Genomic DNA, 16,581 nt, shown 5'->3' with positions numbered 1-16,581 from the left:
TAACAAAATGACGTCCCCAGGACGTCCCCTGAACGTCCCCGAATGTTATCAAGACGTCACAAGGGAACGTCCCCATGACGTTTTTTTGTAGGGTCCCCTGAAAGTCCCGGGGACGTCGCAGGCAAACGTCCCCGGGACGTCCATGTAACGTCCTCATAACATTTAGGGGACGTTCATGGGACGTTTGTCTGCGACGTCATGGGGACGTTCCCTTGCGACATCCTGATAACTTTCGCAAACCAAATGCAGAATCAATTTCTCAACCTTAATTTAAAGTCACATGTATGCATATAATATATTTATTGTATACAAAGTATAAAATGCATATTACCTAGTAAAATGTAGCCTATAGTGCAAAACTAAACTGAATGTGTTTACTTAAACTCGAGGCCCTGAGTGCTGGAGTGACAGGCACTTGCGGACAGGCCCAGTTGGCTGCAGGCAAGTGCCTGTCACTCCAGCACTCAGGGCCTCGAGTTTAAGTAAACACATTCAGTTTAGTTTTTCCAGCCAGTCCCCTGGATACAGAGTAGCTGAGGGCCTGAAATGGTATAACGCAAAAATCTCACAGCGATGGATTTTAGTAGCAGTTATCAACCATGGTGATGCTCGCTAGGTGAAATGGGCCAGATGTAGGCTAATGACCAAATCACTCACACAAATGGTCTGATGTAATGTGGAAGAGGGAGGAGGGATAGATAGAAACATTAAAAGAGGAAAAGAAAGGTAAATGTGGTATAAAGAAAGAAAGAGAAATATAAAGACCATTCTAATGAAGTTGTTTAACAAAGCTGCTTGTTTCAAAATGAACAAGTCAACTGTCAATTTAATCTCAAAAGGTTAAATTTTACAATGTTACTGCAATTATACGTGGTTTCAACAGATGTTATATCAATAGAAATATACCATGTATTTTCAGAAAAACAAAACACATTAGGTTGAACTTAATTCTTAAACTACTATTTGTATCGCTGCATGTCATAATTGATAGCAGTAGTGGCTACAAACAAAAAAAATTACATAACAAATGAACAGTTTCTAAGGATATGCTAATTCCATTCCGTACCACCACCTGTGAGGATAGAGTGCTGTGAGCCAAGACTCAAAGGCAAAAAGAGAGGTTTCATATTCACACACGCATAAACACTTCAACAAAACATATACACATCAGGCTCCATGTCTGAGGTGGGGGTAGCTGGCCACAGTACGAGCAATGCCCTCCTTCAGACCCACTAGCGGCTGGTACCCCATATCTTGCTTGGCACGGACGCAGCTATAGTAGTGGTGTGTGCCCGCCAGTGCCACTCTCATGGGGGTGAAAGTGGGTTTAAAGGCCAGCAGGGGGTGTATCAGCAGGGCGAGCAGCCAAAGGAGGAGGGCAAGACCGTAGACCAGCCAGTAGGGAAGGTGGTACTGAGGGGCAGCATAGCCCAGACCCACCAAAACCTCTGACATGAAGTCCCAAAATCGCACTGGCTCGTCATTGGTGATGTGGTATGCCTGGGAAATTGGGGGTGGCAAAAGCGGTGTGGGGGGTGAGGTGGAAACATTTAAAATAAACAATAAACACTAGTATATTTATATACTTCATTATGTTTAACTGTGCAGCTACATACAGTATGCTTAAATACATAAAGAGAAGGGAAGGAGTGGTCTAGCTGCCGAACAGCTGGGTTCATCTCACTCACCTTGCCACAGATGGTCGAGTCTGGGCTGAGTCGCTCGGCTGCCAAGATGTGACCATGAACCACATTCTCTACATAGGTGAAGTCCACCAGATTGGAACCATCACTGTAGGAGGGAAGGAGAGTAAAACTGACAGGAATAAGGAGAAGGACAAAGGGGATTTTTAAATCATAACCTTTTTTCCAACTAAATTTAACATAATCAGTCCATGTCCTGCTTTAGTTACCTGTGAATGTGTTAAGAATGACAGTCTTTCCTCTGCTGTATGTGTAAGTGTGCACACTGACCCAATGATGACCTTCGTGTTGCACCTGCTACTTGGCTGTATGTGTGTGTGTTTATTTGTATGTACTGACCCGATGATGAATTTCATCTTGCCCCTGCGCGCTGTGTCTACTAGGATTGGCACCAACTGAGGGTCTCGGGGTCCGAAGATCCCGTGAGGGCGGATGGCCACAGTGAGCAGACCCTTCTCTTTATCACATGCCTCCAGCACAATCTACAGGGGTAAGGGATGGGAGGCCATGTGTTGCTTACATTTACTGCACAAAAATATAAATACAAAATGTTTAGGTCCCATATTTTATAAGCTAAAATAAATGATCCCAAACATTTTTCAGATTCACATATTTATTTTGTCTTAGACCCTGATTTAAATAAACAGATCCAAAATGGTATAAACAGTAACTCAAAATCAATTGCTCGCAACTGCTTGCTCTATGCAACTCACATTTTCCTCATGCACATCCACGTTTTTAAATGGCTGTTTAAGGACCTATAAACTATCAATCGTATTAATGCACATTAGAAACCCTGGTCTCACATATGGGAAGGTTGCTGATTTATGCGTAAACTGCGTGTCTGAAACTGTGTCACACTTTTTCTCTCTCTCAGTATTTTTTGATTAATCACGCTGCTGCTGTCAGGGATCTGCAAAGCATGTGTGTAATGTAAACCCTTCAACACTTCCCCTTGATTATGGCCAAGAGATTGTGTGATCTCTCTTTAGAAGTTTGTGTTGAGAGAGAGAGATGGTACTGAGATTAGATTTACATACATAATATCAAAAACAACACTTTGTCTCAGTTGAGTGTCTCAATCTTCTGTGCACCTACCTTCTCCTGCTGGATCTTGGTCTGGGTGTAGTAGTCTAAGGGTTTGCTGGCATAGGGAAGGTCCTCTTTGCCATCCTTGATGTCTGTGCCCTCAAACACTACACTGGCACTGCTGGTCAGAACCACTTTCTGCAGGAAGAGGACACATTTTAGTGTAAGTCACAGGTTGAAATATTTACATTCACTACACGTCATAAGCAAAAGCTCTAGCTAGTTTGCTGCTCTGCCACCCTACAAATTGTCAAGAAGACAAAGTTCATTTACGTTCTACAGAAAGAGAGCACAAATTCCATTCAAGTTCTGCAGAAAAAATTGCACTACAGTAGTACAGAGACCATTCGAAACCTGACATGCGTGGATTGATTTGAGTGTATGTGAAGAATCTCAAGTTATCACTCCTCTTATCAAATTAAGGTATGTGCCTATGTTCAATTTGTTGGCTGATAAATTATGAATTATCCAAAGATGAGTAATATACTTTTAAACAGAAACAGTGAAATATGCACACTAAGGACTAAGTTAAAGCAGTTTTATAGCGTAATACAAAACAGTCTATTCGATGTCTCTCTTGATGTCTTAGTGTCGCCCCCTACCTGTATGCCAGCCTCGGTGCAGGCCTGCAGGACGGTTCGTGTACCCTGGATGTTGACTCTCTGGAACAGCTCCCGGTCATCACTGGCTGGAGCAGGGGACGCACAATGGAACACCAGAGAGACATCCTGCAGGGCTGTCAGTAGAGCCTATGGACAGGATGCAAACACATATAAACACACAAAGTCAGTCACACTTCACAGGGAAAGAGGTACAGCTCATAAAAGCACTTGACAATTCTTGCACCGTTTTCTTAAAGGAGACATGACATGAAAACTTCATTTTATGAGGTTATTTAACATTAATATGAGTTCCCCTAGCCTGCCTTTGGTCCCCCAGTGGCTAGAATTTTCGATAAGTGTAAACCAAGCCCTGCGTGTTCTTCTCCGCCTTTGACAAAATGAAGGCTCAATTGCTCTGTTTGAAAATCTCCTCTCATACCCCTTTTCCACCAACGCATTTTGGGAGCCGGTTCGGAGCCGGTGCCTAATCGCGAACCAGTTCTTCCTCTTTCGACAGACTGGGAACCGGAAAAGTGGTTCGTACGTGGTTCGCAACGAGCACCACTTTGGAGCTGGTCTAGTTTACGAACCAACAAAGAACCGCTTGGGGCGGGGTTACCGTGACCAACAAAACGCTTTGGCCGCCATTGCAAAGTTTTTACAATTCATATTTCAGCTAAACGGTACTTGTAAATCAGAATCTGAATGAAAATGTATCGAGAAGTGGGCAGTGTAGTTGCTGAAAATGTGCTTATTTTATTGATGAAACTGCTAATTTGTAAATTTGCTCCGACTTTTATTATTCTCGATTGTAAAGTAAACATTCGGGATGCGCGCGCAATGTGGCTGCAGAAAACCGGGAAAGGATAGAATTTTTTATGGAAAAAGGACCACACGGATAATACAAATAGGCCTAGTTAAATTTAAAAATACCAAAAAGGTCGAGGAGGACAGCCTTTAAAAGAGAAAGCGATTACCCATTGATCTGTCGCATCAGAATTTTGATTTGGGTCACAAAAGTCTTGAAATTTGAGTGAGAATGTTGCCCGCTACAGACCGCATAGTCGAGTGGCAACCATATCTTCGTCATGTCACTAAGTTCATAATTTAACAGTTCATAATTTTACAGTTTAACAGTCAATTTTACATTTTAAAAGTCGAGAAGGACAGCTTTCAATAGATATGGGAATTCTGCTTTTAGCCAGCTGGTCCGATTGTTTTTCTGATTTGTTCAAACTGGCCATGAGTGAGACTGCATCCCCGTTACACTGTTTTGACGTTAGCCTCAGTCAGACTCGCTCACTGGCAGTGTGCACAATGTTGTGATTCACTCCATTCTACACCGGAAACGTTAGGGAGGACTGCCTAATGTAGATACGAGCCTGATGAAGATAGCCAGCATCTCGGATTTCTTTAACCAAGCCTGTTTAATTCGTTATTTGCCTGAGAAAGCGACCTCCGTTAGCCAGGCTAGTTTTGGCTGATCACTTGGTCAGGCTATTTAAGGGTATCGGGGTCAAGTGAATTTTGTGCATAGACAAGTGAAACGTAAATGTATTTGTCCAAGCAAGAGCCTCAAAGTTAATATCAAGCCCTGCAATCCAGTGGCCAGAGATATATGATGACCTGATCGACACTCCAATTGTAATAGACCGGGGAGAAGTTCGTCTTTTACAACCGAAATGCGCAGTTGAGACTGCTTGACAGTTGTGTGACGTAGGGTGATAATTGGTCTATACAAATGGCGAGTTGAACAAACACGTTGGATGCGCCGTGTTTGGATGCCAATGTAGGTTCGCAAAACCATGAGCAACAACAGCAACGAAACGTCCGCCATTGTTGATGTTGTGTTTGGCGCTACCGCGCTAGCGTTGCTTGGAAATATGAGACGTATACAGTGACGTAATGACGTGGCTCTGTGGTGGCTCTCGCCCGTGGAAATGCAAACCGGTTCTTAGTAAGCTCCGTTCTTGAACCAGCTCCGAACTGGCTCTAGCACCAGCTCCGAACTAGCTCCCGGTTCACTTTGGTGGTAAGGGGGTACTAGTGACGTAGATAGGAGGACGGTTCCCTCCCCTCTCTCTGCTTTGCCTGCCCAGATCATCTGGCCCGCCCATGATAAACTGAGCTAGCACTGTGCAAGGGCGAGTGCGATATCGGTTTTTCTCAAGCCCCCACCCCTCGGCTTGAAGCATCGGCCCCGGTGGATGTAGGTGGTATTGCATTACGGTTAGGTTTCCGACTCTTCCGGTCGTTTTTATTCTATTAAGTCCAGTCAACATTTACAAAACTATATCCCCCAATAATTTTTGTTAGATTTTCGAACCTGGCTCATACTACTAGCTTTTTCATAGAATAATTTTCCCGATTTTTGAGACCAATCCGAAATGGGTAAACTCAGGGACGTGCACAGGAATTTTAAAGGGCAGTTGCTCTGGCCTAAAAAAATGGCCTGCCTACTAATGATAATTATGTAATGCATTACTTCCATCATTTCTTCTTATTGTTAAAACTAAATGTTATAAACTAACCATCAGCGGACGTGTAGCTTAGTTTTTCTACCAAAAAAATTAGCATGTGATAACGGGCTGGTTGTCTGGTAGGCAAGCTAGCCGTCTGATTATTTAGGCTAAACGTGGCAAACTGAGCCTGGATTTATGAAGATTTTAATTGATTTCATAAAACTTTATGATGATTGTTCGTTTGTTATATTTCTCCAACTTAAAACTCACCTTTTCTGACAACTTCAAAGCAGTTTTTTATCGACACAGAATAAAACAACCGTGACCGTCTCTTAAGTGCAAGAAAATACGGGCTCAGGTGGCAGTCGCGTGCAGTAGCTACCGCAGAGTAAACAGAGTAGGGGGCATACCCCCCTCCCCTTTGTGACTTCTACTCTTGTTGCCCATAGGCTTATCGATTGGAAGTGAATAACGGTGCGTTCACACTGCAGCGGGGCGGGCAGAGCGGGGCGTCGGCTTCCAATTCATTTTCAATGAAACCAGGCGTTGACGCCCGCGTAGGGCATTGTGGGAAGGCGAGCGGGGCGTCGACGCCCGTGTAGGGTATTGTGGGAAGGCGAGCGGGGCGGCAAAAGTTGGATTTCTCTAAACTTTATGTAAATGAGGAGCGTGAAAATGCCAGCGATGGCCAATCGGGTTGGTTTCTTGTTTCTTGTAACGTAGCAACTGTTGGTCACAGTAAACATTTATAGGTTTGACAATTTCAAGATGGAAGAGCAACTCATCGTATGTGTGTCTTCATACCCAGTATTGTATGATACGTCTATGTTCGATTACAGAGACAAACAAAAAAAATTATGCCTGGCGCAGGGTTGCTGAGGTTGTCGGCGTCCCTGGTGTGTTGTATATTGTACTTTAATTCAGTTTCTTCACATCACGTAACTTTCTTCTGTGCTAGCTGCATAGTCTAGCTAGCTCACCCGGCACACGATTGACATTCAACACTGAAATGCTGGCTGGCAGCCAATCGCTATTCATACAGTGAATGTGTAGTGGCAAGTCATAATCTAGCGATTGATTTGCAGTGATTTCGAGTAATATAATATGGTTACACATGTCATATAAAGGTTACACATGTCAACGTTTATGTCTGATGCATCTTTTTTTTACCAGCCGGAACAAGACCCGTTCCATAGAGTGCGGGTGGCATTTCATCTTTCACTCGGCCTAAAAAAAGTGTGGAAAAAGATAACCTATTGTGTGCTGTAGATAAGGTCATGTCAGATCTAGAATGCGTGTCGGATTTTTGCTTAATGTGTGTAAAAGTTGTATTTTGTCTGCCCATTTGCCATGACATTATACGAACTACAACAGTGATTTAAGAAAACTACAGCTCTGAATGAATCTGTCTGACACGCCCCGAGTGTGGTGCACTGTGGGAAGGCCGGCGGTGCTGAGCGGTAAAAAAGTCTGCAGTGTGAACGCACCATTAGGCTACTTTATGAAATGTTTCGGGTGGCGATTTTTAAAATCTAGGTCTACATGAAATTCTGCAGCTGTTTAAATTCACTATTATTTATTTTCCTCGGAGGGGAACTTTGACTCGAGGAGGGCAAACGGGCAGTTGCCCGGGCAACCTTAGCCATAGCGTGTGCACGTCCCTGGGTAAACTAGCACCAGAGAATGTTTAATAAAGAGAGAACTCCCACTCTCGGGAAACTTCCGGGTTCTGAACTGGTTGCAGTTCCACTCAAGTTCCATATGAGGGCGCTAACGGTCGAGTGCAGAATGAATGGAGGTATATGGAGCTATACCCCTCAAAATCCACTTTTCTCAGGATATAATTTTTTGTCTAGTAATTTGAATTCTGAAATCGAAAGGGGAGGCAAAAAAAACACACACCACTGGGTGTTAGATTTTTTTTAAAGTCGCCTTTCTGTTCTAATAAGCCTTTGAAAATGGCATTGACGTCATACACATCGTATGACCAGAGCTACTGCTTGACGGCAAGCTCTGGTTACTTTCACTTTACTCTCGAGGCATCGACAACACAGCTGACAGGTTAGGCTCTCCCAATACAAATCTCAATACAATACAAATACTCTCTCAATACAAATGCTAGAAAGAGTTTTGGCTTGCTAATGTTGTTGCTAATGTTGCTAATACTCTGACATTCTGGTTCTGCTTCGGATGCCATCAAGCGGGATCTCTGGTCGTAGTCAGTCCTTCACTAACCAATCAACATTCGTTAGCAGAATGCTAGTGTGTTATGGGCAACAACGACTTACCCCGTAAGAAATCGAAAGGAAATAAGAACTCGTTCATTCAACTTTTGACCTGAAATCCATGTTGAAGATGCAAAAACTATAATAAAATCTGAGATTTATCAACGACAATCAGGCAAAAGAGACAAATGTAGCCGTTTAGCTCCATAGACTCCTATTCATTTTGCACTCGACCGCGATCACTCCCAGTGGAACTCTGGTGGAACTGCAACAAAATTCGGTACAATGGGGCTTAATAGGGAGTGGGAAGGCTCTCCTTAAACAGGCTCTGCTAGCACCCCATTTATTTGCTTTCGTTAATAAAAGTTACCTGCAAATGTGCTCGCGGATACTCACAGGGCACGAGCACAAAAGTTCACACTGGCCAATAGCCGATTTACATTGAGCTGAATGAGCCATAGACTTATATTGAATGAGCACAGGGAGAAATGGCTTGAGTTGCCTGCTTTGTGCAAGTTTAGCAAATCGTTGTCACACATACATGAAATGTTGTTTATGTAGTTTATTCCCGTTATTTTCAAACGGATTTGATTTTTCGTAAAAACATTCATGACATGATGGCAAATATATTACGTTAAGTGCGAGCATAGATAGTATATTTTAGACACACTTTTCAAGCTTTTATTTATTACATTATCAACACGTCTTGTTAGATCACGTTATATCCATTAATAGACGTTTGGTTTTCTAGGTTGAACATATAAAACACAGAATTGTGTGAATTTCGTGGCATTTCGTTTCAATCTATCGAGTTGACAGTAAGCTATGGTAAGTCTGCATTATGGAAGATTTCAGTTACCTAAATAACCATTAAGCTTTCTTTGCCTGGTGAGAACAACGACGGAGCTGTTCATGTTAACAGATTATTTCATCCGATACAATGCGTTGGAAATCATACTCATATCACGAAGAAAAAAAGCAACAAATGTGATGAGTTCCATTTAGAATAGCCCTAGCCTATATTTAGCCCTATAGCCTATTTCTAAAAAACAAGTGAAAGGAATACTATACAGTGACAGAATACATTTCCGTCAAGTTTGCATCATGTGTCTGATTCTTATCGGACTTGTACCCCATTCTGCCCATAGATTCTGCAACTGCAATGCCTTAGCTCACACTCTTGTAATCATATAAATCTATGCTCGCGACTGGTTGTCGCAAAGTATGACGTGTACAGCTAGTTGCAAGCGTGCACGAGGTCTCGGAGCTAGGGAAAAAAAGAGCCATTAGGTGCGTTCGACATGGACTGCGGCTGCATGAAACGACCGGCAAGAGTGGCCGCTTGCAGTTGGGGAGGAGTTGAAAAGGGCTCTGAAGTCGGACATTTCAGCTTCTCGTGGTTTGCTGCGTTGACGTCAGTCACGGCCGATTAAACGCTTACTTATTTGCTTACTTTACTCTATTAATATATTTAAACGTAGTCTTTCCGTTAGTGAAGAGGCTGACTAAAACCTTTTCTTCAACAAATTTTTTATTCAATTAAACTTTTTTAAGCGTTTGCGAAACTGAAGGTGTCAGAATATTCCAAAACACGTGTCAAAGTTGATGTGTGTGAGTCTGGCCAATCATGAAATAGCTGTGTCGTCACTTGAACCCGTGCAGTTGCTCTTGAGAAAATGCGCTCGGCTACACAGCCGGCAGTTCTCGAATCAATCTCACGGTACTTTGATGGCGACGTCACAGTGACGTGTCCTCTGCGCCGTCTCAAGTCGGACAAAAAGTCTAACCCAAGCCCCCACCCCTCGACTCTCGGCTTGAGTCAACAGCCCCGGTGGATGTAGGTGGTATTGCTTTTCCGATGTTCTACCCGACTCGTCCGGTCGTTTTTATTCTAGTAACTCCAGTCAACATATCTAAAACTATCTCCCCCAATAATTTTTGTTCGATTCTCGAACCTGGCTCATACTACTAGCTTTTTCATAGAATAATTTTTCCTGATTTTTGCTAAGATTGAAACCAATCCAACGCTGTCTGGCGGTTAAGTAGTCTATTGACGGGACTTCACATCAGAAACAGGTGCATCGGGTCAGGTATGATGAACGGAACTGAATTGAGAACTGCCTGACATACATCTCGAGGAGTTGGGAATTGTTATATGGACATAAAACTAGGACATCAGGGATTATTCAATTACTGATTCTATAGCCTTATATATTAAGTTGAATTATTATTATTGGAAAAACAAAAACAAAAATATATATAAATACAGTGAAAACTGAAATACAGTTGTGTTGTTTTTTTTCCTAAGTTGTTAGCATCATAAGTATGCCAGATCAGATTCTGCAACGTAGAGTAGGAACGTACACATTTTTGGTATTCATTAGGATGAGAGTTATATTAGGAAGATAATTTAAGAGGAGTTCAGCTCACTTACTATTGCAACCTTGACAACTAGAGTGGCAATACAAATGTTTTTGTTTGGATGTATGTGTATGACTGTATATATGTGGTTTAATTTAGTTATTTTCTGTAAACTGTTTTGTTCCGACATAGAAGCTAAAAGTATGAATTAAAAAAAAAAGATACCCTTGGTATGTTACATAAACTACCAAAGAAAGGTCTTAAAATTGCCCATGTTAATATATGCAGTCTCAGGAATAAATTGAGTGATTTAACAGATATACTGCAACCAAATAACTTGCATATATTGGCAGTGTCCGAAACTCATTTAGACTCTACATTTGATGATGCAACTTTAATGATTGATGGATACAGCATTTTTAGGAATGACAGGAATGCACATGGAGGAGGAGTTGCTATTTATATTCAACATCATATGCCTGTCAAAGTGATGCCAGATTTAATGTACTTTGGTATTGAAGTAATTTGGTTAAAAGTTAGCCTGAAACATCTTAAGCCAATACTCATAGGATGCTGTTACAGACCTCCAAATGCTAATAGTGAGTATTTGGACAAAATATGTGATATGCTAGATTATGCTAGTAGTATGAATCTCAAAACTTACTTAATGGGTGACTTCAACATAGATTGGAATAATTCTGACTGTCCTAGGAAAATCAAATTAATGAGCACAGCAACGGCATGTGGATTATCACAGGTTATGAATAAACCGACTAGAATATGTGTAAAAAGGGATGGCACTCAATCAGTTTCCTGTATTGACCACATGTTTATAAATAGACCAGAACTTTGCTCATATTGTGTATCTGTGCCAATTGGTTGTAGTGACCATAATCTCATTGCAATTGTAAGGAAAACAAAAGTTCCTAAATCGGGTCCAAAAGTAATAATGAAAAGGTCATTTCGAAGATTCAATCAAGCACAATATGAAGAGGATATTAAAAATGCAAATTGGTCAGAAGTATTTCTACAAAAGGATCCAGAGAAAGCATTTCAGTTCTTTGATAGAACGTTAATGACAATTGTAGAAAATCATGCACCAATAAAAAAGTTTACTGTTCGAAATGTCAACACCCCGTGGTTATATCAAGAATTAAAAGATCTTATGAAAGAGAGAGATGTAGCTAAACAAGTAGCAATCTTCTCTGAATTCAAATCGGACTGGCAAATATATTGTAATCTTATAAACTATGTTAGTTACTATGTAAGTTAAATAAGAAGAAAAAGAAATTGTATTACAGCAAGAAAATTACAGAAACAAAACATGATAGTAAACAATTATGGAATACATTGAATAATATATTAAGAGGAAAGAATAAATCAACTCCAGGTTATTTAGAAAGTGAAGGTGAATTTTTTACTAAACCCAGTGTTACAGCGAATCATCTTAATGACTATTTCATAAATAAAATAAATAATCTTAAAAATAGTACACAGTCATATAAAATAGATGTATCAACTACATTGATAAATAAGATGATGGAAGGTAAAACATGTAGTTTTAAATTCAAGAGTGTCAGTGGTTCCAAAGTGGAATTACTTCTGATGAATTGTAAAAACAAACCACCTGGTGTTGACTATCTTGAATACAAGTTGCTTAAACCAATAGTTTCAATCATTGCTCCTACTATTGCTCATATAATTAACGTGTGTTTTATGGAAAATCTATGTTTGAGAGCATGGAAAATATGTAAAGTGGTGCCAATACCTAAAAATAAGAAGATGCCTTTCTCTGGCTCAAACAGTAGACCAATAAGTTTATTACCAATTCTCGGTAAAATAATGGAAAAAATTGCTTATGAACAGATTCAGTCTTATTTTTTAAACAATGACTTAATTACAAATTTTCAACATGCATATAGAGGAAAGCACTCAACAGCCACTGCCTTGACTCAGATGGTAGATGACTGGTTTAAGGATATGGAGGAAAGGAAAATAATAGGTGTTGTAATGCTGGATTTTACTGCAGCATTTGATATCATTGATCATGATTTACTGTTAAAAAAATTGAAATATTATGGTTTTTCGGAAACCGCATTATTATGGATGGAAAGTTATTTGACAGAAAGAAGACAATTAGTTTACTTTAATGGAAGTTTTTCAGAGGTAAGGGTTGTGGAACATGGTGTGCTTCAAGGAAGTTGTCTTGGGCCGCTCCTCTATTCAATCTTTACCAATGATCTTCCATTGGTTTTAGATAAAGCAAGTCTTTCAATGTTTGCTGATGATTCCACTATATATTTAGCAGGAACTGATATTGGTGATTTAAATACAAACCTACAAAAAGAGCTACAGTTAGTGGTGGACTGGATAGAAGTAACAAATTGATTCTCAATATATCTAAAACAACTTGTTTAGTGGTTGGAACTCCTTTTTCTTTATGTTCCAAACCAAAACTTGAACTCAGTATAGAGAAGAATTCTGTGGAGCAAAGAGAAGAGGCTAAACTTTTGGGAGTGACGATAGATCATACATTGTCTTGGGATAGACATGTTCAAAAACTGGTAACTAAAATGGGCAAAACTTTGTCTGTTATTAAAAGGTGTGCAAAACACTTTACACCACAGACTGTCAAACAAGTAATTCATGCTTTGTTTTTTTCACACCTTGATTATTGTTCTGTTGTCTGGTCCAGCACCTCAACAATTAATATAAGAAAACTACAAGTAATACAGAATAAAGCGGCACGTGTGGCTCTCTCATGTGGGTTTAGATCGAATGTGGCTAAGATGCATGAAAGCCTCTCATGGTTTACAGTTAAAAACAGATTTTTTTATTCACTAATGTTCTTTTTACACAATATTATAACAAACAAAACACCTTTTACTATATATTCAAAATTATCATTTAGCAATGAGATACATCACTATCCAACAAGGCATGCAGTAGGAGGTAGTTTTATGTTACCGAAGGTGAAAACCAAATCGATTCAACGTTCAGTCAGGTATAGAGCTATGTGTGAATGGAACGCTCTTCCAAATACCATCAAACAACAAAACACCCAGTATGGTTTTAAAAAATCACTTAAGAACCATTACCTTCAAAGACATTGCAATAATTAAGATCAATTAAGAGAGATTCAGTCATAGGGCTTTCATTATATCTTATTTAAAAATAGATATGATATAAATTTAAAAATCTATTCGGAGTAGCGTAATCTTGTCAACTTCTCAATATTATTTATTTTTTGTGTGTGTGATTAAATGTGTTTATTGTAAATATGATTTGTAATCTGAATAATGTCTTGTGTGTATGGTGTGAAATGTGATGTCGTAAATTGTATTGTCACATGATAGATTGTAGGACCCCAGGAAGAATAGCTTCAGCTTATGCTGGAGCTAATGGGGATCCAAATAAAACAAACAAACAACCCGAAATGGGTAAACTAGTAGCCTATTTATTTGCTTATGTCAAGAAAAGTTGCCTGGAAACGTGCTCGCGGATACGAACAATGAAGAGCACAAAAGGGAGCATCAGCAAATCGCTGATTTTCCTGAGCTGAATGAGAACAAGAAGAAAGGATTTGATAATCTACAGCTGCCTGCCTTTATTGTAGCACGTTTTACAAATGGTTGCACATACATGATGGTTGTTTGTAGAGTTAATTTCAGTTATTTTAAAGCAGATTTAACCATTTTGTAATGAACGCTATTATGCTCATGGCATGACAAACATAATTATATTCTAATATAATTAGTTATACTATCGTGGCATGTTACGGCGTCATTATATATTGTTGACATGTTATTCTGAGGCAAAGACAAAGATAAAAAAATCATGTTTGATAACTCAATATTGTTATGGTCGTTATATTGTTAGAACTCTAAGTCAGTTAACACCACAACGATGGCATTAACAATAAGCTAGTAATAGTAAACAACACTCATCATCAATATAATGGTAACAAAGGTATAGGCTTAATTTGCTTTACGACGGAGCCAGATAGGTTTACAGTTTATTTATCCGACACAATACATAAGCAGTTAAACTATAAACACGAAGCAAAAAGAACAACGTATAGGCCCTGCACGTATAATACTACAGTACTAATAGTATTGATTTTCGTAAAGTTCACATGTAGGCTATCTGCTTCTTGATCGGACTTGTACCATATTCTGACAGTTTTCTGCAATGCCTTAGCTCCAGCTCACAAGCTCGTGAATGGTTGTCGCAAAGTGTGACGTATACAGCTAGTTGCAAGCATGCACGAGTTTCGGAGCTAGGAACAAGCTTCTGCGCAAGACCGGACGAGTCGGTCTAGAAAGATGGCGCAGTCCGTTAGGAGCTCTCGCTTGCCTCACTGCGCCACTGAGCACTTTTCATAGAAATGAATGGGGACGCCATCTTGGAAGACAGAAGTAGCTGTCTCTAGTTAAACTCTATGGTCTAACCAGAATGCACTTTTTCAAGTCAGCCGCCTGCAGCCGGCTGCGGCGCTGCATGAAGTCGGGTCATGTGAACGCACCTATTAACTATGGTTTTTCCTGGAGAGACATCATGGCGAGCAAACAAACGAAGCATAACAGTTGCTTAGTGCTTGGATGTACAAATCAAAACAAAAGTATTTTTTTAGTTCCTTCATCCAAGCTTCTGCGCAACCAGTATCTTAATTTCATTTTCGCTGGAATTTCGCCGACACAACTTCACAAAGTTTTGTATGTCTGCGCCAAACATTTCAGCCTCTACTGTTTACTCAACTTGAGCCAATACAAAACTGGCCTTGCTGAAATATAATTCTGGATCATTACTAACTCTCCTTGGTCAAACTACAAACCTTGGACAAGTAGGCTAAGTTAACTAACGCTATATCATTTTGTTGCTTTACTGTATGTTACCTAGCTTGCTACCCTTAGAATGTGGGTGTAACATTAGCTCTGCAGCTAACAGCTGAGTTACTGTTGCTAATGTAAAGATAGATGGCATCAAGTATGTGTGTGAATACAAACGCTGTAACGCCAGTGTTGTACACTTCTTTGTTGTTTGGATTATCGTTATGCTGTTGGTGTTATGGCACGGGCAATATCCGCCTTTCTCCTCATTGAAATTATTTATGTGCACCTCTGCAAACCAGGGCGATCAGATGAGAATGGCTAAATTCGAGGCATCTTACAGCAACGGGGGCCAGAGTCATTGCGATATATCTGTTGTAAACATTAGCGCATGTTGCCGCCCCTCTCCTCCTCATTAGCATTTAAAGCTACAGACACCAAAACAGCGCGTTCTGAGGAAAGCTCATTGTGGGACTACTCGTAGTGGCTATAATTCTGCACCATGGTTGAATTTCGGGAAAGAGACTTCAGATACAGTATCAGGGGACCACTAATGCCTATATAAAAGCATCCAAAAACAGCATTTCATGTCTCCTTTTAAAGTAATATTTTGTTCAGTCTCACCATTATAAGGCCATACTGATAAATGACTGCCCCTTCTATACAGTCTACTGTCCTCTATATTGTCCAGTCATCTCTCTTCTTTCTCTCCTCTCGCCTGTGTCCTTAAGTAGTTGACTCTCCTGTCTTCTCCCCTACTTTCCTGTCCTCGATCCTTTCCGCAACCCACCTGCTTGTCACATAGGTCCCCCTGATGGAAGGTGACGCTGGGCAGGTCGTAGGTCTGGCGGATGTCAAAAACAGTCACAGCATAGCCTTTGTCCAGAAGCTTCTCCACCAGGTGTCTGCCTAGGAACCCTGAACCCCCGATGACTGCACAACGCTTACGGCTCTGCGTGGCATATGCACGCAAGCACACAAATATAAACTTTTATCTACCACGTGACAACCATTTCACTTTAAGGACATGAAACAATAAATATTTCGTTTTGCCAATGCATGGTTATTGTACAACTTACCGGTCTGACTCGCGTGACCATGACTAAATACAGTTAAGTCGTAAGTCCTGGAACACATTGGTGAACTGTCAATACAACCATTCAGATAATTATCTGAACTTAAAAGAGAATGCAATTGACCCAAAAAGAAAGTGTTCACCTCACCTGAAGTCCAAACGGTTTGAAACGACGAAATGGGAGTGGATCAGCGCACAATCTATAGAGCAAAAATCAGCTGAGCATGAGAGACAA

The 16,581-nt window shown here is 40.4% G+C and overlaps 1 protein-coding gene across 4 annotated transcripts; it reads right to left on the bottom strand.

Annotated features, from left to right (window-relative positions):
• Window positions 1-773: 773 nt before the first annotated feature.
• On the bottom strand, window positions 774-16,557 carry nsdhl (NAD(P) dependent steroid dehydrogenase-like). Of its 4 annotated transcripts, none has more exons than XM_047051413.1 (8): window positions 16,495-16,557; window positions 16,351-16,397; window positions 16,062-16,223; window positions 3,395-3,541; window positions 2,802-2,930; window positions 2,043-2,185; window positions 1,689-1,791; window positions 774-1,500 (listed from the first exon to the last, which is right to left on the bottom strand). In XM_047051413.1, the coding sequence occupies exons 2-8, from the start codon at window positions 16,369-16,371 to the stop codon at window positions 1,168-1,170; spliced, it is 1,038 nt and encodes a 345-aa protein (XP_046907369.1). In that variant the 5' UTR covers window positions 16,372-16,397; window positions 16,495-16,557; the 3' UTR covers window positions 774-1,167. The 4 variants fall into 4 exon arrangements, with proteins under 4 accessions (XP_046907369.1, XP_046907372.1, XP_046907370.1 ...); XM_047051416.1 differs by having other exon boundaries at window positions 16,062-16,115; window positions 16,495-16,556; XM_047051414.1 differs by having other exon boundaries at window positions 16,490-16,526.
• Between the last annotated feature and the right edge of the window lie 24 nt (window positions 16,558-16,581).

This window comes from Hypomesus transpacificus, unplaced genomic scaffold (genome assembly GCF_021917145.1).
Source record: "Hypomesus transpacificus isolate Combined female unplaced genomic scaffold, fHypTra1 scaffold_154, whole genome shotgun sequence".
NCBI lineage: Eukaryota > Metazoa > Chordata > Actinopteri > Osmeriformes > Osmeridae > Hypomesus > Hypomesus transpacificus.
The sequence above is the reverse complement of the archived record's forward strand: the minus strand, read 5'-3'. Positions and strand labels throughout refer to the sequence as shown.

Bases quoted from the DNA above. Each gene is read 5' to 3' on its own strand.
- nsdhl (XM_047051413.1), bottom strand. From the start codon at position 16,371: ATGGTCACGCGAGTCAGACCG. The intron at 2,931-3,394 runs GTAGGGGGCGAC...CTCTTCCTGCAG, and splicing joins GCACCGAGGCTGGCATACAG to AAAGTGGTTCTGACCAGCAG. The intron at 1,501-1,688 runs GTGAGTGAGATG...CCAATTTCCCAG, and splicing joins ACTCGACCATCTGTGGCAAG to GCATACCACATCACCAATGA.